At 35.8% G+C, this 25,449-nt stretch overlaps 1 protein-coding gene across 2 annotated transcripts in view; it reads right to left on the bottom strand.

Annotated features, from left to right (window-relative positions):
* Positions 1–6,321: 6,321 nt before the first annotated feature.
* CRISPLD1 (cysteine rich secretory protein LCCL domain containing 1) overlaps positions 6,322–25,449 on the bottom strand; it is a 44,983-nt gene continuing 25,855 nt past the window's right edge. For both annotated transcript variants that reach the window (XM_075085272.1, XM_075085273.1), the window contains 11 exons: positions 24,899–25,014; positions 24,077–24,177; positions 22,776–22,955; positions 22,623–22,683; positions 22,432–22,498; positions 21,657–21,787; positions 18,506–18,549; positions 18,340–18,412; positions 16,121–16,196; positions 9,833–9,963; positions 6,322–7,925 (listed from right to left, as the gene is read on the bottom strand). In XM_075085272.1, coding sequence (XP_074941373.1) covers positions 7,874–7,925; positions 9,833–9,963; positions 16,121–16,196; positions 18,340–18,412; positions 18,506–18,549; positions 21,657–21,787; positions 22,432–22,498; positions 22,623–22,683; positions 22,776–22,955; positions 24,077–24,177; positions 24,899–25,014 — 1,032 coding nt within the window. In that variant the 3' untranslated portion in view covers positions 6,322–7,873. The remainder of the gene's footprint in view (positions 7,926–9,832; positions 9,964–16,120; positions 16,197–18,339; positions 18,413–18,505; positions 18,550–21,656; positions 21,788–22,431; positions 22,499–22,622; positions 22,684–22,775; positions 22,956–24,076; positions 24,178–24,898; positions 25,015–25,449) is intronic.

Genomic DNA, 25,449 nt, shown 5'->3' with positions numbered 1-25,449 from the left:
TAAATAAGTATTTCTGAAATACAACAAGGAGTGTATATTATTTCACCTTAGAGTTATCACTAAATAACTTTAGAACCATATTTTCTAAAACTTACTGCAAATCAGTTTCCTCTGGCAGTTCAACAAATCAGGTAAATGTAACTCAGATGGACACTCATTTAAGCAATTTGATTGCACAAAGAACAAAGCTTACTGGAAAACTGTTTACAAGGAATTTGGGTGCTTGTGAATGAACCTTAAAATTTGCATCAGATTTTAGTGCATCGGTATACCTCAGCAAGCTCTTATCCACCTACCAGTCAAACCATAAACAAATCCTCCTTCTCAGCCCCACTGACCTTGGTATTCACCTATTTTTACACACCAAAGGAAAACAATGAGTTTTGAAATGTTATTTGAAGGTTATTTGATTTGGGATAGTAACCAGACAGTTTTACGGTACTGAGATCAATCTTTATTAAGATTTATTCTTTGTATTGTAGCAGCATCTACCAGTTCTACTCATGCATCATGTGATACAGGCATGTAAGCTTGTCTCCTAATACATCGAAGTGCCCTGCTTTCCTGTAAGAGTAATTTCTCATATTCTTGGAGACCTCAGCTATTCTAACCTGCAGCTGCAAATTAGTCTCAGCTTTCTTTTTAAAGCATGACTCTTTGATGTACTATGGATGTTAAGTTATTTAGTATATTACAAGAGATATTAAGCCCTTTGTCTGTGCTTTTGACTAGTGCTAAGTAAGAAGCTTAGTTAGAAGCTTAGAAGCTTAGTTAGAAACTCAGCTTTCTGGGGAGTCATAGACTGCAATTTTTACAGGAGTGTTTCTGAGTTGTTGTATATGTGCTGTACTGATGTGAGGTAAAAGTGAGCTGAATGTCTTCTGAGAGACCATGGTAGTTGGTGGTTTCCCTTAGGTATAGTTTAGCTGTTTTGATTGGACTGTACTTCTCCAGGGGTGGTAATGAAAACTACAAATTGAACTGAAGCATTAGCAGACAAGAAGTCCTAAATCAAAGAATTATATTTTTATTGTGTAGTAGATGCCATAGTACATCTCATGCAAGGTGTGACTTCCTCATTTCTAGGACAAAACTTTATATATTCTAAATAACAACAAATTCTAAAATAATTGCCTTGTAACCATTAGAAAACTTCTTTAAAATTATGTGGGCTTTAAAGCTGCTGGGGCAGAGGCTTCCAAATGTGATTTGTTTTAACATTAGTGTCGAGCAAAAAAAATCACTGCATCTGCACAATCTGCACATCATTGAGCATTTGATATAACATGCTTAAACCCTTGATCAGTAACAGAAGGGCAAAACTTTATTAGCAAGCCACCAAACCCATCTATCTACTTATTCCTTTTATTTAAAAATGCAAACTGATCTAATTTACCCCATAATTCTTACTGGATAAGAGGGGCTCAGAGTGTTTCACAATACTCTTCCTTGGCTCAATTTTAGCTGTGCCAGAGTAGGACTATCACTTCCAGTACAGCAAACACTAAATCAATTCATACGATGTACTTCTTTGTGTACTAAATCCAAATCATAAAACTAAGTCCTTTTGCATAAAACAATTGCTCTGTTTCTGTGCTTAGTGCAGCCTGCAGTCCCAAAGGTCTTGGAGTCGTTCTGACACAATAAAATAAATGCTTATTCAGAAGACATGATCTTTCAGTGGGAAAAGAAACACCCACCACCAACAAGAAACAGATGGATTTCAACAGATAAATAAGGAATGAAGATTGAACTGAGTACAGGGAGATTTATTCAGCAACTGTTTCCAATTTATCTTTGGGATGTACAGCAGCAGCAATTTATGAGAAGTCAAAGCCAGCTTGCTATTTACATTTTATATAAACAAGCTTAAGTGAATAATTAAGCAACTGAAATACTTGTTTTTCAAACTGTTTGGAAGTTTGGAAGTCTTACTACTTCCTAGCACTGTTTGTTTCTTGAACATCCTAAAAACAATTAGTATTACTATTAATTCTTAGAAGTCTGTTAGCCTTTGGAAGTAATTCCAAAAAGATATGCAAGCAAATCTAATGCAAGTTCTTGTATTTATTCTAAAATTATACTTCTAATAAGGATACTGTCTTCATAAACAACATTCATTCAGAAATAACTGCAAATACACCAAATTGTGTTTGTTAAACTGAATAACCAATCTGTATATTAAATAAAATTTCAAGGAGATTATTGCTGATATTGCTGGTGCTAGCTACAGCAATTTCTGTTCAGCTGAAATAAATGCTAATTCTTTGAACAACTGAATTTCTTACTAAACAGCATGTGCCGATGTTTTTATTTTATTAAAATTCTTATGCTTTAAATAAAATTAGTGAATTTAAAAACCCAAGAGTTATTGCCGCTGGCAACCGAAGTCTTTTGTGTGCCTATTAAAAGATATAGTATTACAAACTTATTCATGTTATTTGGCCAGAATATCTCAATTCTTAGCCAACAACTTTGCTGCTAGACTTCAGACACTCACCCCATTGTTAGTGAGGACAAAACCAATATTGGATACAGCACTGGGGGCAGACGCTGAATTGAATAACTAGGGTAATTATTGCAGTAATAAATGTGGATAGTAAGATATGGAGCATCATGACTGGCTTGTTTTGGTTGCATGTTCTTTACTTTCCTCCTTCGGTCTCTCATATTTTCCTGTGCTTCATTATACTGAGCTGGTCTGACTGGGGGGCTTTGGCTAGCTTCTGAAAAATTAAGACCCATTATTAGTACTTTTTGCAAAGCGCTATGATGGTTTAATGATGTAGGAATCTGTCTACTAGCAAACAGGTTAAGACGAACAAGACATTTAACACAGACCATTGAACAGCTGATGGCAAATTTCAGGTGTCGTATTATCATTGTATGTTACCGTGGAGCAGGAATCACATTTTATTGTATTTTCGCAGCCCCCTAGTAAATGACAAGGAATTCTTCATTTAATAACAATAATATCAATAGTGACCATATTTAAAATACTATTTCCATCATTTATTCCTGTCAGCAAACACAGGCTAAAGCTGAGGCTGACAGCACAGCTTCTTTTCCCATATGTACAATGTAAGTCTTTATAAAATCATATGCAATTTTCTGAATAATAATGTATGCTATCATTTGTATATCTAAAGCCTTGTAAGATGCATCTTATACACTGAATAAAACAAAACTCTTCAAGCTTTTGATTCCTTGTGTAATTCCCTAGAGTTCCACAGATGCTATAAAAAGCCTTAAGACAGTATAGTATTTCATACAGTATTTATATAAATTTCCAAATAGAATATTGCACTTTATGAATAATCTTTGTAACTTCCAAATATTTACATTTCTAAATCTGACCCTTTGTATGACTACAGAAATTGCAGTAAATAACCCTTCCCTTGTGTATTCACAGGAAGCTGGGTTATCTGAGATTTAAGCCAAATTCAAAGCACACTTCAAAAGCAATTGCAACACAGCAGACACTGTTTATGTAACTCGGTTACATCTCTGCCATATGAGGTAAAGTGCTGTGCATTTTCCTGAGTATATGTATCAATACACACAAAAAAGCTGATGTTACTTTTCTTCTTTTAAATCCACTGAGAATCCACAGACAGCTGACAGTCTGACACTTACATAAAACTTGAAACTGAGTACTTCATCAATTAAAAACCTGCAAACTTACACACATTACCCCAACTTGTGTGTCAGGCTTCATTCCAAAAATACATATAATTTCTAGATCAGACTTTCCCCTACACAGAAATCAGACATAAGGAAGTCTGTAAACTCTCTAGCTTTCCTCAATATCCACAAAGTTTAGGAAATGTTTCTTAGTTTCCTTAGTTTATGTCCAGCTAGTACTATGAGCTGCCTGCTGACATGAGTATGGGTCCCAAGTTCCCTAAAACAAATGTATACTCATACAGCTATCAAAATGGTGAGGGACTGTTAAAGAATTATCTGTTTGGGTCTGACCACTTTCTTTCATACTAACTCTTGTTCAGTTATGAAATTAGCTAGTCCAGACAGAAGGGCTGCAGCATAGCAGAGAAATGCCACAACTGATCCTTACAGAAAAGCTCACCAGGCAAGTGAACTATGCTTGGCAAATACTTGACTCCTCCCCAGACAATTCCTACACTTTTCTTTGAAAAGTTTCCTCATGGAGCAAGTCGTACTGGTAAATATCACAGGATCATAGGAAGAGGCTCATATGCATTCTTCCCTGCTTCACATACACTTTCAGAGGCCTACTGCATTTAGTGGACTTACATTTCTTGATATTTTAGCCCTTTCAAAATTATAAATGGCAGTTATCAACATACTAAACCAGCACTTTTTGGTTCTTTTTTTTTTTTTTTGGCAGAGGATTTTTATTTATCAGTTGTAATAATTCTTGTTGGCTACCTACAGGTCTTTCCTGGGAGGCAAGCTAAATATTATGACTAGCATTCATTAAGCTTTTCTTCCTTATTGATTATCCTTTTATTTATTTCAAGTTGAGAACATAATTTTGTAACTGTTTGGTTAACAAAAGATTCTTCAGAATTTATAATTTGACTTCTCTATTTTTTCATTAGGCTACAACAAATTTTCCGATACTGCTAGTGACTCAGTTGGGCTTTCTGTGAATTAGTTGTGACCGTCTGGCATACAGTTGCTGCTGGTGCCGATAAAAATACCAATGTGTAGCGCTCACCCTACAGTTGCTTGGAAATGTCTGCTCACTGACTCATTACTTACAGTAAATATAGAAGATAATTTCTCAAAAAGCTGATGTTAGCTGGAATATTTATAATAGGATAGAATTATTGCATGTGGAAAAGCAACAGGATTCTAAAATTTGTGCAACAGAAGATGTGAGGAGAGTCACTCACCTCCCTTCCTTCTTGTCACTGCGTTGGTTAGTAGAGTTGCTCACAGCAACCATTCACACATGTTGAAGGTAGCCCCCGCTTCTCCCGCCAAGCACTAACTTTGTTGTTATGGTACCAAGGGTCCACCCCTGCCCCTTTGCACAGGAACTCCCAGCAAATATAGGTGGAACTTTACAGATGAGAGTGAGGAGAGGAAGCAAGGCTATGCAGCAGGACAAAAAAGATGCCAGGAACAAATGGAGGAAAAAGGCAGAAATTCGGTGTGGCAACTGTGATTCCACATGGGACTCCAGCTACCCATCTGCCCTACGTGAGGAAGTTGTGGTTACGACTGAAGGTGTGACTTTCTTGGGTTTTTGCCTCGTCCCAGGTGAGGCCCAAAGGAAAGAGTGCACCCTACTGCCTGGCCAGCAGAGAAGGGAGCTAGCTCACCACCCAGGATCTGCAGCACCCAACAAGCTTCCCACGGGCTCCCGAGGCAGTGGCTGGGGATCATGGGCCAGGCAGGGGACAGGGAAAGCTGCTGGGTGGCAAGGTCAGGCTGCAAGAAAACATCCCGCCTGTGTGGAAAAGGGACACTACAGTTGCATTCACACAGTTTTGTCTCAAATGTCTCCCTCAGCAGTTCTGCGTGTCCTTAATTTCAGAAGTGGCCTTACTCTATATTCTGATAACCCCAACTGTAGGTATTGCGAGGCCTGTCTGTGTTACTGCTTTGGTGCTTCTAAGGAAAGATGGTGCAAGTCTATCTCAAGCCTTTGAGTGACTTGGAGTCCCATCATAGTCAAAGTCTACTTGCACTTTGGTTTCAAATCTGAAAAATGGTTAATGCTAGTATTGCAAAACCTATATAAAGCTTCTTTAAATGCACCCCTGCCACCACCTGCAAAAAAAAAGGCATTATATATCAAAAACTTTTTGTCTCCCTCATCAGTTAAATAGATTTCCCAGCTGGAACTCCCAAGCTGACCATTAGCCTTACGAGGCAAAAAAAGAATGTGTAATATAAAAACCTGCTTGTTCCCAGCAAGTGTAGCTAGGACCATTTGCACTAGAAACATTTACCAAAACAGCAAAGAGTTGGACTAAACAAAAGGTGATGGCTTTTTTGTAATCAATTCCTGACACAGAGTTCCCCATTAAAATGAGAAAGCAATCTCTTCCCAAAGACCCTCGCCAAAACTTGAAAAAATTACCAGAAGATTCTTCCATAAAACTACCAATGCGATTAATGGAAGTTGTGTGCCTAATTTGCCTTCACGGCTTTTAGAACCTCAGACTATGTCTACTGCTTGGTCCTACACTTGCAATGTTTAGAAAAACAAAAGGTAAATTTTGTGTGGCTGTTATCTTTTCCTTCTAGAGGCAAATAATAAATCCAAATTAATCCAAATTAATCCAAATAAATCCAAATAAATCAAAAAATAAAGACTGTCAAAGGTACTCTTACTATGTAAATTAATTTTATTCAAAACAGGTTAAAAAAACTAACAAAGCTTGCCTAACTACATGAGGTAGTACATGTAGCAAAACAGAAGGCAGAATATAGTATTCTGAAATATGAAGAATGCAAATAAGTTTACAAGTTGGAAGGAAATAAATTCAACAACAGAAACAAAAAAATTCCAAAAATAAAGTTTAACAGCTTTTCAGTCTTAAAGCACCAATACACTTTTCATAGAAAGAAACATAGTATCACCACTACACGTTCTTCATATACCATAATATGGTAAAAATAATGCACAAGGCTGTTCACCATAAATGAGGTTTTAAAAATGGTGAAGCAACAAATGACATAATCGTCACTGGGCTCCGTACCACTATACTTCCTGGCCTGCAGGAGTATTTGCCAGGTCATGAGGAGCAAGGTTAGCCTTTGTTACCATTTTCTTTAAGATTTTCTTGAACATTTACCCTCATATTAATGTATAGTATACAGATACCATGCACAGCTTAAGGCCTCAGGCTTGCAAATTTTTATGTATGTGTACAATTCTACGTTTTTGCTGAAACCCAATTTAGGCGTATTGAAGGAGTCACATGGCAAAAATAAAGCATGTATGTCTGCAGAGCTGCACTGCAGAACTGATGGCTTACTCCTTAATTTCAGGTTACTCCACTTCTCAATATCAAAATTTTCTCAGATCCTTCAAGGCTATATATGTCTACCTCTCACTCACCCATCCCATGATAGCTGAATATCTGTGGAGGACTGGGCCATAATGAATTGGTTATTTGAACTAAAGAGCTTAGCAGCATCCAATAAACATTTTATTTATCAACATATTTAAGAAATTATATATAAACGTGAATGGCCCCGTCTCTTAAAAATATTTCTTTAGAGGAAAACATGCTAATATGACCCAGAACTCCCCTATATTTTATATTTTCCAAAATACTTCAAAATAGGTATTTGTACTTATGATTAGTGTGAAAGTGAAAACAGTCTAGCTCTTCATTTACGCTTGCATGGCTAACGCTACCGTAAATCATCAAAAAGTTAGATATATTTGTATTTTACTTTAAGGCATGATTTATCATATTGAAATATTGGGATGGCTTCTTTTATGTACATTGGAAATAAAAACCCAGGCCTCCCTATGGTATAGTTTTAAGGTTACTGTTAGTGGCATATATAAAGCACCATAAAATAATATAGTCAGATGAAGAAAACAAAGAACATTTATAAGCTTTGAATTAACGGTATCAGAGTAACTGCTAAGAAAATATAGCAATATTTAACACAGGATTCAAAATATTGTTATATATCATTATAGATTTTCAAATGAATTTTTCTCCCATGTTTACTTTTACAGACTTTTTTCATTAAGATATATATGTATTTTAACCTTTTTGGTGGAGAGCAGTATACATCTTCTGTACAATAATGTTACAGCTTTATACAAATTTTAGGAATTATAAGAAATGGCCTTTGTTATTCTCTTCCAAGCGCTCTGGTTTCGCTTGCTTGTTTTACATTTTACTTGCTGGACTCAAACAACAGCAAATACCCTGAATGCCTTGCTTCCTGGAGGATTCTGTAAACTGAAACATAAAAACATTCCTGGTGTTATTTTTAAGACTACAACACTCCAATGACAACAATTTTTAATTGTTAAATACAACTCTAGGATCCTGTGACTCTTCCTGTGACTACTCATAATATTAACTATCTAAGAATTTTTTTTAAAGCTGTTACAAATAAAAATGACATAATTTTCAGATTCATTTTTCTTCCAAGCAGCTTATTAGGAAAAAAAACATAACATTAAAAAAATCAAGTAATCCTTTGCAATGAGGGATTCTGATTTAAAGAATAAAGCTCTATTGAAGCAAAATACTAAGGAATACTAAAAATAAAATATCTTTTTAGGAAAAAGAGAAAGCATGCATCTTACACTCACTATTCTAATAACTATATTCAGATAGAACTTGCAGACCTAGGAGATCACTTGTTTGTTAGTTGCTTATATGCTGATTAATAGATTTCTAAAGAGAATTAATATTTTACAAAAACAAAGGAAATGCCTTCTGAAGAGATAAATATCTGGCTTCAAAAGAAATGAAACAAAAATACTCCAACTGCTCCAACTGCAACTAAATTTGGTTAGAATAAATATTTTTGTCTTATAAACTGAATTAGCATGTTCTATTTAATGGTCCCATTGTTTTTTCTTTTGCAGACCCTGTCTGAGGCATATCTGGGAAGGGAAGTAAAGGGAAATGGAGGTGAAAGTAAGGAAGGGCACAGTGAAACAGTTGCCTGCAACAGTGTTACAACCCATCTTATTCTGCTTCACAGAAAACTTGCATGGGACTGTTTTCCAAACCACTGACCTTCCAAATAGTTATTAAATTTGCAACACTTTTCCTGGCTACATCTCTACTCAGTGAGGAGATTTTAGAAAAGTGTCAGTAAGGAAGCACTCTTTCTGAGGAAACTGGATGATCATGTGGAAAGGCCAAAGAATATGTAAGTTAAGTCATCTGCTAAGCGAAGGAAGTCTGTATTTTACAAGTTTCCAAGTTTGGTGAAAGGTTTGAGGGGAAGAGGAAAGACAACCCCCCATCCCCAATTAAAAATAAGAAAAAAATATTCTTTTCCTACTTCCAAGTTCTCTACAGAAACTTTTGGAGGTGTTTTTTCCCACACAAATTTCTTTGGAAGGTTGTAGTTTTAGAAGTAACAATCATTCCCAGCTTTACAGGACTAAAAGAGTGGTACAAGATTTTTTTTTTAAGGGAACTTCTCTTTCTTCCTTTAGAACCTGGAGGACTCTTTCAGGAATTAAATTTAGTCTGCAACATGCAGCCATGTGTTACCATCACAGAACACATGAATACACTGAATGCAACTAAACTTTCACAGCATCTCCACATCTTTCAGAAAAACACTGCTAGAAAGTCAAACCATTATAAAAAAGAAATTAATAAATGTTTTAATGATTGTGAATTTCAATGTTTGTGAATATTATTTATGATGCAGGCTCACTGGTTCAATACCATGTAAATGAGTAATAACCGGTAATGAACATTTATTTCATCATGAACAATGAACCTGCATCAGCTACTAATATCTATCTATTGCAGGCCCTTCAACTTGGACAGATTAAATCACTAATGTTAATTTTAAACAAAATCCCAAAGAAAGCAAAGGCAATTTCCTTATCAAATATTGTGTTAGTTGCAGCAGAACCAGCAAAGCAAACAAGAAGGTTATTTTATTTCATAAGCAGCTTTTTAGAGTAATGATTTATGAGCTTAGAGGAGGCAGGCAGCTCTGGTACCACAGCTTCTCCAATGTCACCACAGCTGTTACACAAGCTCTGTAAATCACCCACGTTGGTCTATTTGTTTGGTTTCTAGCACCACCCCAGGTACAAACAGACACAACGCAAGACTCTGTAAATCTTATCGAGGTGAACAGTAATCTTTGAAACTGGGGTCTGTACCTTTCTGAATATATCCCATTTTGAAAGGAAGCAACGTACACCTTTCTTTTGTCCACTGGCATAACATCAACATAACCGCCCTCGTTGCGGACTACACCAGCATGTACTGCTGCCCGGCAGATACTGGATATCTAAGAAAGAATGAGGAGAAGATTAGTTTTCATTCATCCTTTTATTTCAAAATTGTTCAGAAGAAAACTAATAAAGGCATTTAAATGAAGTTATAGGAAACAGAAAATAATTATATTTATTGCATGACTAATTTTATTAAGCTTACAGTATTTAAACCAGTTTCATAGAAATTAGGCCAATTTATAGGAGTATAGACACTGCTTCTTCAAAGATCTCCTGCAGCATGACCCCAAAATCATTATTTATTTCAGGTTATTTCAGTTCAAGGATCAGGAACATGTTTGAATTCTTGAGCCTTTCAAAATGAAAGGCTTTATCAGCCTCCACTTCCGCAGCAGAGAGCTAGTAAAACTCAAACCTTAGTCCCATTAATTATTATACATCAGGGGATTCAGTTTAATCTCTAGCCAGGGCAAACAGGGGAACTGTAGAACAGCAAAAGCACAGTGCAGTCATATGTTTCTAGGAGGATGTCCTACCCCAAAGGTGAGGAATGCACTGCAATAATCCCATCTCTAGGTGCAAAACCTCAAAAAAACAGTGAAACGATCCATATTCAAAGGGAAAACCACAATTTCCTATCCATGCATGGGCAAACCTTAAAAGCTAATTAGATTAAAGGTATAACCTGAGCATCAAACAGAAAATAGAGGTCATCCCTTAGCTATGACAGTTGATTAATGGCAGACTAATGGCTTGAGCTCCTTAACTCTGAGTGAGGAAATAGTGTCAGGAGGTAGAGACTTCAAAACTGCTTCAAAAGAAGAATTTCTACATCGGGGTCTAATTCCACAAACTTTATGCAGGCAAAATTCTCTGTGAATTTAACAGCAGTTTCATCTGAGTGAAACCTACATTCTCTGGCCACTATTCCTCTCGAACCTATGTAGCACAAAAACTATCCACAGAAGGATTGCTCAGTGACAATCTTGATAATGTTCATTTAAATAATTGATTTAAACTTGCAGTCCTCTACTGATCTTTCAGCATTTTAAAAATTAATCACCAAAATAACGGAACTTCTTAGGTATAGCATAATGTCCTAATCTTCAACACACAGCACAGCAAAGTGTAGCTCCAGCTACAGTGAATCTTCACTTGAGGTCAAGTTTTGTGGAGAAGTCTTCACTGCAATAGGACTCTCCTCAACCAACCTTACAAACTTAGCCAATATAAATACCAATAGCACATAGACCACTATTTAAACAAGAATTGCATTTCTTCCAGTTATAATTGGAATAATTTATGTGTGTTACTGTAGCTGTTTTGTATTCTCAATGCTATATAAAGTCAGGAATTTAAAATAGCAATGATTTTTCTACTCTCATTCCAAGCACAGAACTTGCCAGTTATATAGTTTGTCTTTTAATATTACAATATTTCTAGAAGCAAAGGTTTGAAATTGTTTATGTAAAGAATCTTATGCAAAGACACTTTAGATTTTTTCTCTTCACTCTGCTGGCTGCAGGTTTTGGAAATGCCAGAAGGGACGCCATTTATGCTCCTCGGTACTTTTTCTCCTCCTCCCAGGGCTACAAGACTTTTGTTAAATCCTGAACACCAGTAGCTGCCTTATTTTTAGGATTATAGTGTCCTTTATGTTCTCATACTATGGGAGTAACTTAAGATCAGACTGATCATGTGAAATTTCAAATATACAGGTGGAAAAATGGCCTCTGCAATATAGGATTACTGTCTAAAGAAACAAAGGATGAGATTTACAAGCAATTAACTACAGTAAAGAATTAGAAGACTATTAACTACTAGTACTATAACACAATAGCACCTTTGTTTTCAGTTCACACTGAAGATCTAAAAAAAGCTAGAGGTACAATTGGGGAAAAAAAAAGATCAAAGTTTGTCACCTCTGTAATAGTAACCAAAAGGCTACACTTTGTGTACATCATTAGATAGGTAGACACCTTCATAATTACACTTGAGGGTAGCTGAGATCCCGGCTGTTTCTATGTTATTTGGAAACTTCTAGTGAAGTAAAAAAAAAAGGAAAAGTCCAGGGATGGAGATTTTGACAGAAGAGGCTGACTACTTGTTGGAAACTATTTCCAGTGAAGGATGTGGTCATCGTTAGGCTACTGGATCAATGAAGTATGGCTAGGCTGATGCACAACATTTTAAAGCTAAAGGCAAGATGCTTATATGGGATATGTGAAAAAGGAGAGGTCAGAAGAATGGGGTTGATGAGGCCAACTCAGAGGCTATTTTCAGATGAAAAATAAACTGCTATTCTGATGCTGCTTTCCACATGAGATTGGAGAACAAATGTGCATACTTTTTGAATATATGAACAATTAAATGAGTAACTTTTAAGAATACAGATGAATAAATGCTTGTACTTTCATCAATATATACAGATATAATTTTTTTGTGAAAGTATTATCTGCTTTGAGCTTTCAAGAACTTCTCATTGGTTTGGCAATCTTCATCTAAATGGAATCAGATTCCAGTACTGATGCCATAATATTTCCTATACTTAATAATATTATGTCATCCTGATCACACTTCCTTGAACCGTTAAGGTGGACCTCCTGTTAATTTAAGCAGAACAGGATTTCGTACTTAGGTCTATCACAAACTTTAGTATAGTATTGGTATTTTACAGTAGCAGTCTTATGCCACTTTCTGGAAGTCTTCATCAGAGATTTGAGTTTGCTTCTTTAATTTTAATGAACTCACCCCCAAGGATGTATAAGGCAGTATTTTTAAGTTAACATAAACATTTCATACAGCATTATATGACCGTGCTTTATTGCTGTGCTGTGAACCCTCTGAAATTCATTAGTATTTAACAGGTCATAGAATCTGAATACCAAGTTGCTTAATTATTTTCCTTCTTCAGCTACTCAGCAAAATACCAAATATCTATCACAGCATAGCAGTATTCTGAAAAGGCATTTTAACCACAAGTGTCTCTCCCTGACCAACACAGGATTATAGAACTTTTTTACGTCATATTGTTTATATTTCACCACAGCAAAGAATTAGGAATACTTTTGCATAAGTATTAGGGAAATATTTCCATATATGGTTACTGAAACAAAAATTAAGAAGGTCGAAGTCCTCAGAGGGTATGAAATTATACAACTCCATCAAATTCTTTAAATAAAAGATCTTTCTTGTTCTCTAGCCCCCAAAAGGAAGCTCAATTTTTTCATAGAATTGTTCAATGAACACCCATAATTTAGAATCACTACTTATAAGAGATTATCTTTGGGAAAATGTTGCCTAATGTGAAAAAAAACCAGGATAAATATAAACCTTAATCTCTTTAAAAATCGTTATAAGGCAACTGGAATGTGGTACAGAACTTCTACAATATACACATTTCAGGTGTGTCTATTCAAATAAAATTTGAATAAAACAAAAAAAAATCTGCAAGTGAAGAAATTTTCAGCTGAACTATTGTAGCCTCTCCTCCTCTCTATGAAAAAGTTCATTATTTTGGTACCTTGATAATCCAGGAACTAACAGCAACAAAGGACAATCTCTGTACAGGCAGGTACTGCAAGATGATATCCCAGCAGAGTTCAGACAATCACGCTGGGCCTGACATGATTCAGTTCTTGGGAAGTTTTTTATTTTATTTCACAAATGAGGTTATATTGAAAAGTGCTTTAAAAATACAGATATTGTTAAAAAGCTTGTCAACTTGACATGATTCTCAAACTCCAGAAATTACTCAAAAAGTTTTAGACAAAATGGATTAACCAAAGTTGAAAGGTGGAACCAACTCTTCAGCACAAGACAGGAAGAAACTTTCTTTTTTTCCTGGTCTCCCAACAAGACAAACCATTGCCATGTGGGAACTCTTAGCAGGGGGGCCAGCAGAGATACAAAGCACAAAGGTGGCAACGTGTTTGGGCCATATGCAGAATGAGTAATTTGTACTTCTGTCTGCTGAGAATGACACATACTGCTGTTCTTATTCATACTGTAATAGCTCTATTCAGAAAAGAAACTAAATGTACCATAAACTCAGAATAATAGATGCTTTTAAAGAGCTTGCAACCTACCTCAAGACAAGTGAAACAAAGGGAGAGCAACTAAAAATATAGAAGGTATAGAGCACGGGGGAATGGGTATCACGTGAAAATTACACACACACACGCGTTTATAGATGCTGGCTATATGAACCATCGCTGTGATTCATCTGCCACAGACAAAGAGACAATAGCTAGCAGACTGGAAGAATGGAGGATGAAATAATGGGAGGTTTTGTTTCAAATGAGTTAGGAATAGTCAATGTGATGTCAAAGGAAAAAAAGAATGGGCGGTAAAAATGGGTAAAAATTCTGTGGGGCACGACAGATAAACCAGAGAAAAACCTTACTCAGGAACAGCAAGGAAAAGAAGTTACCGTAAAACATGAAATGAGTTTGAGAATGAATGCCCGGTCAGACCAACAAATCTTTTTGCATTAGTGACATCTATTAAAGTGATTTGCTTTTTGTCTTAATATCTCTGCAAAATCTTCATTCACTGAGTGCAAGTGGCCTAAGCACTAGTGCAAAAAATGGAGTCTTGTGCATATATGCATACATCCACATCCATATATATGCATTCTTGAAACAAAAGATTTTGCAGGAATATCACAAAATACATCTGTTCTGTGGAATCAGCCAAGTAGATCAGAGACTGCAATTTCAAATACATTTGCGATAATAAGTGGGCAAATGAGTTCTCTATAACTATAAACAAATCTGTGAATACATGAAATACTGCAAAAGAGGACATACTTATTAAATAGATTATTAATACTTCACCTGAAACTAGTTCAGTATAAATTATAATGCACAAAATACCTAATCATATTGTTTAGTGAAAATTTCAGTAAAAAATATGTTTGCTTTAAAATAATTCATATGTTAGCAGCAAAAGAACATTGCAGAAAATCACATAATGCTGATACCATCGATGGGAACATCTATACAAATATAGGTAAGAAACGTCTGTCTGTATCTGAGCTAGGTGCCTGAGGACCCTTCTGTAGGAAATGGAGAGGAATAGACACCTCTGCTGGGCAACTCATCTCATACTGAGGTAGACACTCTGAAAAGATCAAATGAATTCTGTTCTGTAGATGCCTATTTATCTCCTTTACCACTAAACTGTAGGTACTACAAACTACTATAAACATACCCTATAGAACAGCACCTGTCGGTATCTACCCTAACAGCATCTGAAGTTGTTAAGAAGACTCCCGTCCCTGGTTTCTTACCTGCATTCATGTCCATTTTTCCTAAAAGCAGTATGGCTGCACACATTTCTATATAATGGAGATTAATAATGAGATAGTACATCTAAAATAATATTAAAGCGTAACTTGCATATTTTCACACATGTCAGAGTGTTGGAAAGCAGTGAAAATCATCACCTGACCCAGCTGGTTGCCGTACTATTCCTTATGACAGCTGAAAGCCAGGTAAAACATAGAGTTTACTGGCAAAAATGTGACCTGTTCTCTCTGCCACTAGACCCTGGCTTCTCCATAGAGAGATGACAAAGGAGAGGCATAAAAAAGAACTTTCTTTTCATTATTTCTACCCACTTCAGAACTAAACATCATGTAGAAAAGACAGAAAAAAAAACATTTAAACAGTTGACTAGGAAACAGGATGACAAAAAAATTACAATATTAGACTGTTAAATAATATGACGATGTGAGATTCATTACACAAATATATAAAAATCCTGCTGCAGATATTGAGTTATCTACATAGGTAAGAAATATCCAAAATAATGAGACTGTGGACATTTATTTTCAGAATAATTTTTTTTTCTAATTTAATCTGACAGAAGTTATGGTTGCATCAGGACCTAAAGAGCAAGGGATTAAATTAATATACACTGCCAATACTGAACAAATCAGTGGGAATTTTGACAAAAAAATTGAAAATATGGGTCCAGAGACTACTGAAGCCTCCACTGAGTTTTTAAATAACTTCTGGTATCTTCAGCAGCTGAGTACTACTAACTTAAATGGGAGCCTCTGAAAAAGAACTTCTGAAAAGACTGTGTAAAAAAACAGCATATGGAGGAAAACTGGATATCTATATTATATCTTATTTTCTTTACATTATAGCTTTTCATAGGATTTTATATTTCATTATATAATGCAATGTAAATCACTATACTTACATCAGAATAAATTTGTGTTCCAATTACACGAGCGTAGTGTGGATTTGCCTGCATACAGTTGTGAGGACAATACACCCTGAAAAATAAAAAATAAACCACACAGATAGGAAGAATGATATCAGCATATTACTGTATCATATTCAACATCAGCATTATTGAGTATAAATCAATTTGATAATGCATACATAGAGGTCCACACTGATATTAAAGGCTGTCAGTTTTTGAGGCTTTGACAATATGGGTGAAAGCATTGCTGATGTAAGTTGTGGTACATAATAAAGTTCTTGGAAACGTACTTCAGCAGGTCTGATCTTCTTCCCTTTGGGTCAGCAGATGGTATTGTTCAACATACGCGACGCCAGTAGGAAAGCTTGTTCACTCGTATATTATTAGCTGTTTCTACAGCATCCTATTCAAACTGTACAGTTGAATACTTTCACAGGAGAAGCATATCTGCATGAGGGCCTGCTGTGGTGCTGATGACCTAGTAATGCAAGCCAATTTAGCAACTTATAATGAGGGTGAGCGCTTGGCATCTGTGGCTAAAATGAAAAACTTTGGAAGGTGATGAAATTCCCACCTGATTCCAGATCAGGAAGCTACTGAAACAAAGACTGTCTTTATGCAACTGCATTTTCTTAACCTTTGAGAAAAACTCCCTCTGTGATTTGTGCCTGCTGTTGCTCCAAAATGCACAGGAAAACCATGTGGGAAGCTAACAGTAGTACAGAAGGTGTCAAGCATCTTGTTTGGTAACTGTGATATGCTACAAGGAAGAAGCGCCAGTCAGCTGTAGGTCTTCTCTGAGCTGTTTCATTTAAAAATGGGTCATGCCCTAATGTCTTTGGAGCCACCCTACACAGGGCAGCTTTCTTCTCCAGGATGCTATCCATGCTTTAAGCGATACTCAGCATGTCTTACCACTTGGGCATGCTACAGTCTTACCAGATGGGCAGTTAAAACTGGCTGATGCAGCTAGGAAAGAGATTTTCATCTGAAGGAAGCAAGATGTCAAAGAGGCCTTTTGAAGACCTGCCGATTTATGATTAGGGCACAAGAGGAAAAAATGAGGTTGTGCAATCAATGTCATAGTGATTACTGCTTGTAACTTGTGAGGCTACATTTTCGGAATTAACTTAAGAGCATGTACAGAATCTTGAATAAATCACTGCTTTTGTGAAGTTCCTTAAATTGATGCATCAGAATTGATCATTCATTTTTAACCTTATTTTTATTTTTAAATTTTCTTAAAGACAGAACCTATTTTTCTTTTAATTAAGCTACTTTTAGTTTTTAATAATGCAGAAAAAAAGAAAAAGATATAAATATGAGATTGCACCCATCTACTCCTGCATTCCACTCCTTCGCTTACCTCTCCACATCTTCCAGCTAGAAAGCCAGGAGTCATAGCCAAACACCAAACAGGTCCACGGACCCAAGTGCTACATGAAGGGATGTTTTCCTAGCAGTTCTGGCTTTGTACTTGCTTCCTGTATTGGCTGTAGGATTGCTGTGAATGTAATCCTGTGGATATCTCCAGCTTAGCTTGCGGTAAATTATGCTACAGTGTATTTACCTTTGACTCATCTATGGTTTTAAAAACTGCTACCGATTTCCTTCCTCAAAATATTGCGGCACAGGCTCCTTTCAAAGAGTTAAAATGTAGGCTTCAAAGGAATGGCACATATATTTAAAGCTGTTAACTGACCTGCAGTCCACACCTTAATAATACATATTTCAATTTTTTTGCAAACATATTTGCTCACCCTATCTTCCAAAACTCCCAAACAAGTTGATAACTTCTATGATAAGTATCAGTATCACATCCTTTTATTGTAACTGTTTTACAGGCAAATAAACTGAAATAAAGTCTATTTTGCCCAAGGTGCATAGATTTAATAGTGAAAAATAAAAATGCAGTAATAAAAATAGTGAAAAAGAAAAATGCATTTTACTTCGCACTCTTTGGTCTAACCAACAATGATTTCACTAAAATTTGCCAAGGGACCAAAAAAAGATATTTATGAGCAAAAGAAAGAGATTTTCTTAATGAAAAAACCTCTCTTTACATACCTGAGACCAAAGACTAAAATAATGGTAAAACTTTTCTGGCTTCACTTTTATAGCTACTGTTGTCACCTTAATGACAACTACAGATAATTAGTAACTGACAAAAAATACAGCAGCACTTTGAATTAATAAGACTCAAAGAATTTTACCTTGGGCAGTGTGAGGCTGGTTTTTGAAATGGGCACAACTGTTCCACTGTTGTTTCACAGGTGATAGCTTGAACTGAAGAAAGTAAAACAAAAACGAGTAAATGCGTGCTGTTTAGAAAAAACATAACTCAAAGTAGTACTGATCTTATAAGAAATAAATGCTAACCTGTTACTTTAGAGACAGTGAAGGAGTTAGCAGACTGGTATTTTCTGGAAAAGAAATAATAGAAATAGTCAGTAAATAACATCTCTCAATGATCTCTTCTAGCTAGGAGAATTGCTATTAGAGAATCTAGAAAAGAACCTCAAGATATTGTCCCTAGCCAATTTTTATTCACTGCACCCCGTCTCCTTTGTACTCCCAGTGAATCTGTTTGAAAACCAGGAATGCATGTTAAAGTCTTTCAATAATTTAATTTGCTAAGAGAATAAGTGTGCTAGGAACAAATTATGCAATCTATTTGTCCCTCAAAATGTAGCAACCAAAACCTGTGGTTAAGAACTCCTCAGAAGCACCCATCTACCAGAAGAGGTCATCCACTTCCCCCCAAGGTTCATTCCTACAAACAGCTCCATAATTATATGGCACTCAGGTGTATCTGTTTCCTGTTGTTATACAAAGACAGGTATATACATTCTGTTGTTACATTACAATTGATAAACACTTCTATTTTACTCCTCCTTATCTCCTACTTTACTCCTTTTTTAACTCATTAGATATGCCTCCGATTCTAATACTTTTTATCTGTATCAAAGAAGCTGATGATGCTTTTGGCACCCATAAAATTATTTATCTAAAATAATTATATTGTATATAAAAATATAAAAATATATATAAAAACATATTTATAGTTAAAAAAAGCCCAAGGAAACTTTTCCATTTTCACCTTTGGAGCAAATTAATCCTGTGCGCTCCATAGCACTGCAATTTGTATCCAGAAACAGTTTGCTTGTGTTTAGTTGTATGGCCCACCAATTTCACATTTGCTCATTTATTGGATTCCAATTTGCTTTCAAGGAGTTAGCTCACACTTCTCTTGTCCTAGCATTGTCAAACATTGATGTGGGAATAGTTCACTACATTCTGTTGTTGATTAGCCTGCTAAGGTATCGGTAAAAATGGCATTCTATACAATGAAAATGCAGCAGTTGAAAAAACCAACTGTATTGGCAATCCTGATTTTAAATCAAAGGAGCTGAAGATCAGGAAATCTGCTGTATGTTGCACTGACATTCCCTTTTCTGCCCTTCTGTTTTGTAATAGGCACTAGAGGTGAGATCCACTTCCTTTCATCTATTTATTGAATAGATACGTAGTTTTTGCAAGGCTCCATCTAGAGACAATGGTGAGAGTCAGGTAGCTGCAAGGTATCCCCAGACTTATTGATGGGCCTTTTGAAGGTTGAAACTTTCGTAAATCATCTTTTTTTATCCCAAAGACTTTGATTTATAGATTGACTTATAAAGCTTGTGTCTGATCACAGTATTTTCTAAATTCATGCTAAAAGGTGATGTCCTAAATACTACAGGACTTTAATAAAGAACTATTATCTGCACGCACACATAGCGGCAGGAGTTTCCTGAAATATACTTGTAGATAGGAAGGTGTGGATTTGGTCCTTTAAGAGCCTTTTATCTATAAGGCATCTAAATTTTTTTTTACAATATCTGAATCACAAATCCAAAACCAAAATGGTCATTACTGTTCAGCAATGGTATGATTATTCATGCCCACAGCAAACAAAACCAAGTGTTAACACCTCGCTTTGAGTTCTGATTCTCAGAGGACTTGTGCTAAACATGTTTTGTAGGCTGGACACTTGTAGAGTTTTGTCTCAGATGGCATAGAAACACAGAGATTTCAAGTGATGGGAAATCAGTTCCTTCTGGTTTGAAGATTTTCTACAGTTTAACTACTCCTACATTTGTAAGAAACCTGGTTCCTAATATATTAGTATTGATATGATCAAGATTTACTTCTTGTCTCAAAGCATTTAAAAAAGAGATACTTGACTGTATCTTCATTGGTTGGGGGGGAGCAGGCATAACTTAGTCAGATCATCAGATGACCCAAAGAAACAGACCGATATCAACACCTTAAGTGCTACACAGGTAGTGCAAATTATAGGCCACTGAATTTAGTCTACCTGGGTCAGTGTTTATCCTGGATTAGGTAAATCTGTTGAAAAGAGAAATTATGAAAGGTGTCATAGCATGTGGCATTTGTTTGCACAGTTCAGAGGGAGAGCACAGCCTCTAATGATTACCTTTCTCCTTACCCTTGGGTTCACACCAGAGCCAAATATATCACTCAGGAAAATTCTGTTTTCTTTCAGTTTGATATTACTCATATATTAACTATTACATACACACTACTATTACACATATACTAACTATAGACAGAAATAAGAACAGCAATGTACATCTCTGCAGAATACATTAAGATATAGTGAAGTGTAATTTGCAAATACTAATAGTATCTTAGATTCAAACATACTAATATCAATGTTGTCCTACCACTGGATAGTTACATATGGAAACAGCCAAGTATACTCCACTTTTATGCACTGTTTTTCTGGTCTTCCTTTCAGCATGTCAGCAAGCACTTGGACCTGTTTTCAGATACCTGCCTTAGGGCAAGCACCTGAACAGTGTAGTACACCTACAAATGATGTTTCTAGAGTATGCGATACTATTCCACCACTGGCCAATGCAGAAATTGTGCAAAATATTGGCACAAAATATCACATGTAAATTGTGGAATTGTAATGAAACTATCAAACGTATACAAAGAGGTGCATTTTCTGCTTGGTTCCTATTGTTCGTATGCACAGTACAAGAGGGTCACTTCCAAACACAAACTTGAAAGATTATTGCCTTGTTAGCTGTCGTAGATTGCTGTGTCCATGATCCAATCCTGGAAATACCACCAGCTTTGTCCAAAACATGTAAAACAATCTAGTTCAGTTCCAGTATGTACCAGTGTTCAACAATAAATACATACACTTACAAATTAATTAACTGAATGCTCCAAATATTCAGACTATTTAACTACAAATACTAACTTACTGCCCAAGTGATTTTGTAAATTATTTCACCTTCTTTTGCATCATTATTGCATCAATATTCTGTGCACCATTAGACACTGGCTAAAGTTTCAGAATGGATACAGTACCTGTATATCCACATGCACTTTTATAGCATTTTCATATCCTTCATGATAAAAAGCATGAACAAAATGTTATTACTGTGATATTTTTTTTATGAAATAAAAAGGAACAGGTGAAAAACTTTCCATACATTTTAAGAAAACTTACCCAATTGACTGAATGCCATTTCTGTAAGACTTGATAAAGTAATTTTTCCTTCCTTGCCTAGTGACATCAACCCAACCACCTTCATTGTCTAGGATGCCATAATGTATGGCAGCTTTACAAATACTGGATTGCTGAAAAACAGAGCAGGAAAAGAAGTTCCATGTCAGACAAAGCCTCTATTTCGCCTTGTAATTTACTTGTGAAAAAATTAGGTTTTAATTACAACATGTCATTAAAAACTTGGTAGATATGGTCTATTAAGTTTGATGTGGTCTGTGTAGGTATTATTTCAAAGGAAACACCACTTTGCCTTACTCAGAGACAAACTATACTCACTTACACTATACTTTTTCACAGTTGCTGTTATTTCCTATACTGTTTTTCAGTTCTACAGAGTAAATTACATATCTTCAGCTAGCGTTAAGCTTACACAAGTAGGCCTGCCTTACTGAAACAATTTATATGAGTATACTCCCAAATTGCTGTATTTCTCCTTAAGTCGCACTTTCAGGTATTTACACCCAAATATGTGGACACAAAATTCTACTTCTATGCATGTATAGAAGTATGAAGTACATTTGGACAGTACATGCAAAATAGCAGATGCAAACTTAGATCGTCTGATGCTATCTTAAATATTTGCTGTAGGCTTTTATTTTTGGTGAATACTGATTTCTTCAAAATCCATTCTTAATATGATTTTAACTAGTATTCCAACAGAAAATACATTTCATTAAACTATCTACTGGCACAAATCTAATTTAAAAATGTTTACCATTTCATAATGTACACTTCCAATAACTTTGGCTTTGCTATCCAAACAGCCAGCAGGACATTCATACCTAAGAAAATAAAATTCAACTTGGTCTTAAATCCTTGGATTAAAAAAGGGAAAATATTCCAGCTCACATACAAATATAGCCTTTTATAATAATCTCAGAATGACAACTATAAAATTTACCATACCTATTGCAAGTTGTTCCTTTGCACTGATCTCTTAGCCTTACTTCACATGAAACAATCTGAGCTAAAACAAGCAAAAAGCAATTTCACTGCAATGAATTTGAAACTATATAATTCAAATCTGTTAACCACTTGCAAATCAGGTAAATTCCTTACACATTTGCTGTGTGCTTATTACTTCATTTTTCTCACTGTCATCGCTGCCTGTGGAGTCTGAAGGTGAATGAGTTCTTGGCCGGCTTTGCGCTGTTGCATCCTGGGCTTTGGATCGCTGCCGTTCAATCTCATTGGTTTCCTCTTCTGGTTCGTGGGGAGAATAAGGCCTTTCTGAATCCTCTGTTTCAGAAAACGGGCAAAAAATAATCTCTCAGGCAAAAAAAAATCAGTGTTTGTAGAATGTAAATCCCTTAATGTTCTGGTAACATGGCTTTGTTCTCATAAAATGGTGGATGAATACAAGCAAGAAAGCAAGGAAAACTTTCCACTGCTTCATAAGATGAAGACCTCAGGCTTAATAATACATCTCAAGTATCTTTATGATGCTGAGAAAAGGTAGAATTTTTCTAGCACAAGCAGCACAACTGAGATATCTCAGAAAAGTGCTCGTAACACTCTTGTTTTAGAATCTTCTTTATGCCACCAGAAAAGCAATAGAACAAAGGTGATATTTCTCTTGTACATTGGAAAAATTTTAGCAATTTCATAGATAACCTGTAATTAGACTATTTCATAAAAACATACATCTGAAAATGAGGCCCTTTTATTTGTACATAAAGAAAATAATTTTGAAATACTCATCACTGAATCTGTTTTTCTTACTTAAGCAAGAACCATAAAGAAGGTATTTGGGCACACTGGTGAAGCTTTTATTGTCCATGAATAGATGAATACCTTTCAAACATAACTAAAAAAAATTGCTAAATTACTTGTGCACAGAATAAAACAAAAAGAAATAGCAGCTTCATAATATGCTGTGTTTCAATGTTATAAACTATGAATAGCATATGAAAATTACAAGAAGTTAATAATAATCCTCACTGACATTTTATTTAATTACTGATGTCTTCTGGTTTTGTTCTTGATTTTTCTTATACCATTGCACATGGCTCTGTCAGTGAGATAACATGTTGCCCTATAAACAAATCACTACATATACTTGCACTGTGATTACAGAAAGGCATACAAATAACACACAGCGACAGTCTACATCTTTGTGTACTAAAAGCCCTCAATCGGCGCTTAAATCAGCAGGAGCTGAGTACACTCCACTCCCTCTGGTGAGGCTTGGCCTCATGTACCTCATGTACATGACCTCATTCATCATAGTAAAGTAGGCCCCTACCAGATCTTTAAGCACATGCATAATGTATTCTATTCCTCTATGTTAAAGCAAAATGAGGAAAGGGAGGTTACATTTCTGTGCCCATTTATAGTTGTACTGTTGAAATAGGACATACCTCTGTAACAAAGATTTTCCCTGCAACCTCCTCCAAAACTCGGGGGACATGCGGAACAAGGGCGGCCAGGTTTATAAGGAGCATGACCCCACCAGTTACCCCTTTACACACACAAAAAAAGAAAAAATAGCAAAACATGCCTTAATAAATGAACATTTGAAGTTTAAACCGCATTTAATATATGGACAAATAAATGATGAAAAACAGCAAACGCTTATGCCATAACATTGTTTTCATATGTCAAATACACAGGAAGTAATTGAAAAGTTCATGAAGAAAAAAATTAAGTACTGCCATAAGCTGCTGTAAGATCTTTCTAGGCTGGCACAGTACCGTAAGACTAAATTCTTCTATTATATGAGAACAGGCTCCGCTCTCCTAAACGGAATCACAGAATCACACAGAATGGTAGGGGTTGGAAGGGACCTCTGGAGATCATCTTGTCCAATTCCCCTGCTTGAGCGGGCACACCCAGAGCAGGGGACACAGGAATGCATCCAGGCGTGTAATATTGTCTAGAATTCGATCTTAACCATGGAATTTATGTTATGCATTCCTTAAAGTCACAATGGGGACATACATTTATTTTTCAGACAAATATCACACTACAACAAAGAGCTCTGATGTTGTATGTTTTAACACAGGCCAGTAACTGAAGCTCTAGAAAATCAGGAGAGTATGTGTGCACCCAAAGGCTGCCTTGGGAACAACATTCTACTCCATAATAGTACAAAAAATAGAAAACCCAGACTGGTTTCCTTTCAGATTATTTCCTGGATTATTATAAAGATTCAAGATATTATGGGGTGTCAGCCTACTTACTTAGGAGAATAATTGCATACAAGATAGACCGCTTTTGGCCAAATTTGTCCCCAGATGTTCATGTTATGACACAAATTAATTGCACAACCAATTCTGCTACTTGTAGCCCAAACAACCTATGGAAAAGGAAAGAGAAAGGCATGTGAAAACCAAAGCTGATTAACATAAAATCAAAACTGTCTCCAAACTTCAACGCATAAAACTCAAATTGCAGAAGTGATGTTATATTCCCCACTGTTATAAATGGGTTGAAGTGACCTAATTACAACTGTCAAAAGGCCATTTGGTTATATCCTTATTAGAAAGAAAAGCTTTGCCTTGATACAAAAGATATGGCTCTCATTTTATATAAATGGTCTAAGCATGTATTTGAAAGTGTAGCAAAATATTTACAAAACATGGTCTGAAGAAATCATTCTTAGAATTAATATTAATAGATAATTATGAGTTAGAACAAGTTAGGTTCCTGTGCACTGGAGTTCTCACAACCTAAGGGCCTAGAGGGGTTTAGATTGGTTAGACTGCGAGAATAGATATTTGTCAGCAGTGAA

This window comes from Phalacrocorax aristotelis, chromosome 2 (assembly GCF_949628215.1).
Source record: "Phalacrocorax aristotelis chromosome 2, bGulAri2.1, whole genome shotgun sequence".
In the NCBI taxonomy this organism is placed as follows: Eukaryota; Metazoa; Chordata; class Aves; order Suliformes; family Phalacrocoracidae; genus Phalacrocorax; species Phalacrocorax aristotelis.
Note: the sequence above shows the minus strand (reverse complement) of the source record. Positions and strands in the feature narration are given on the sequence as shown.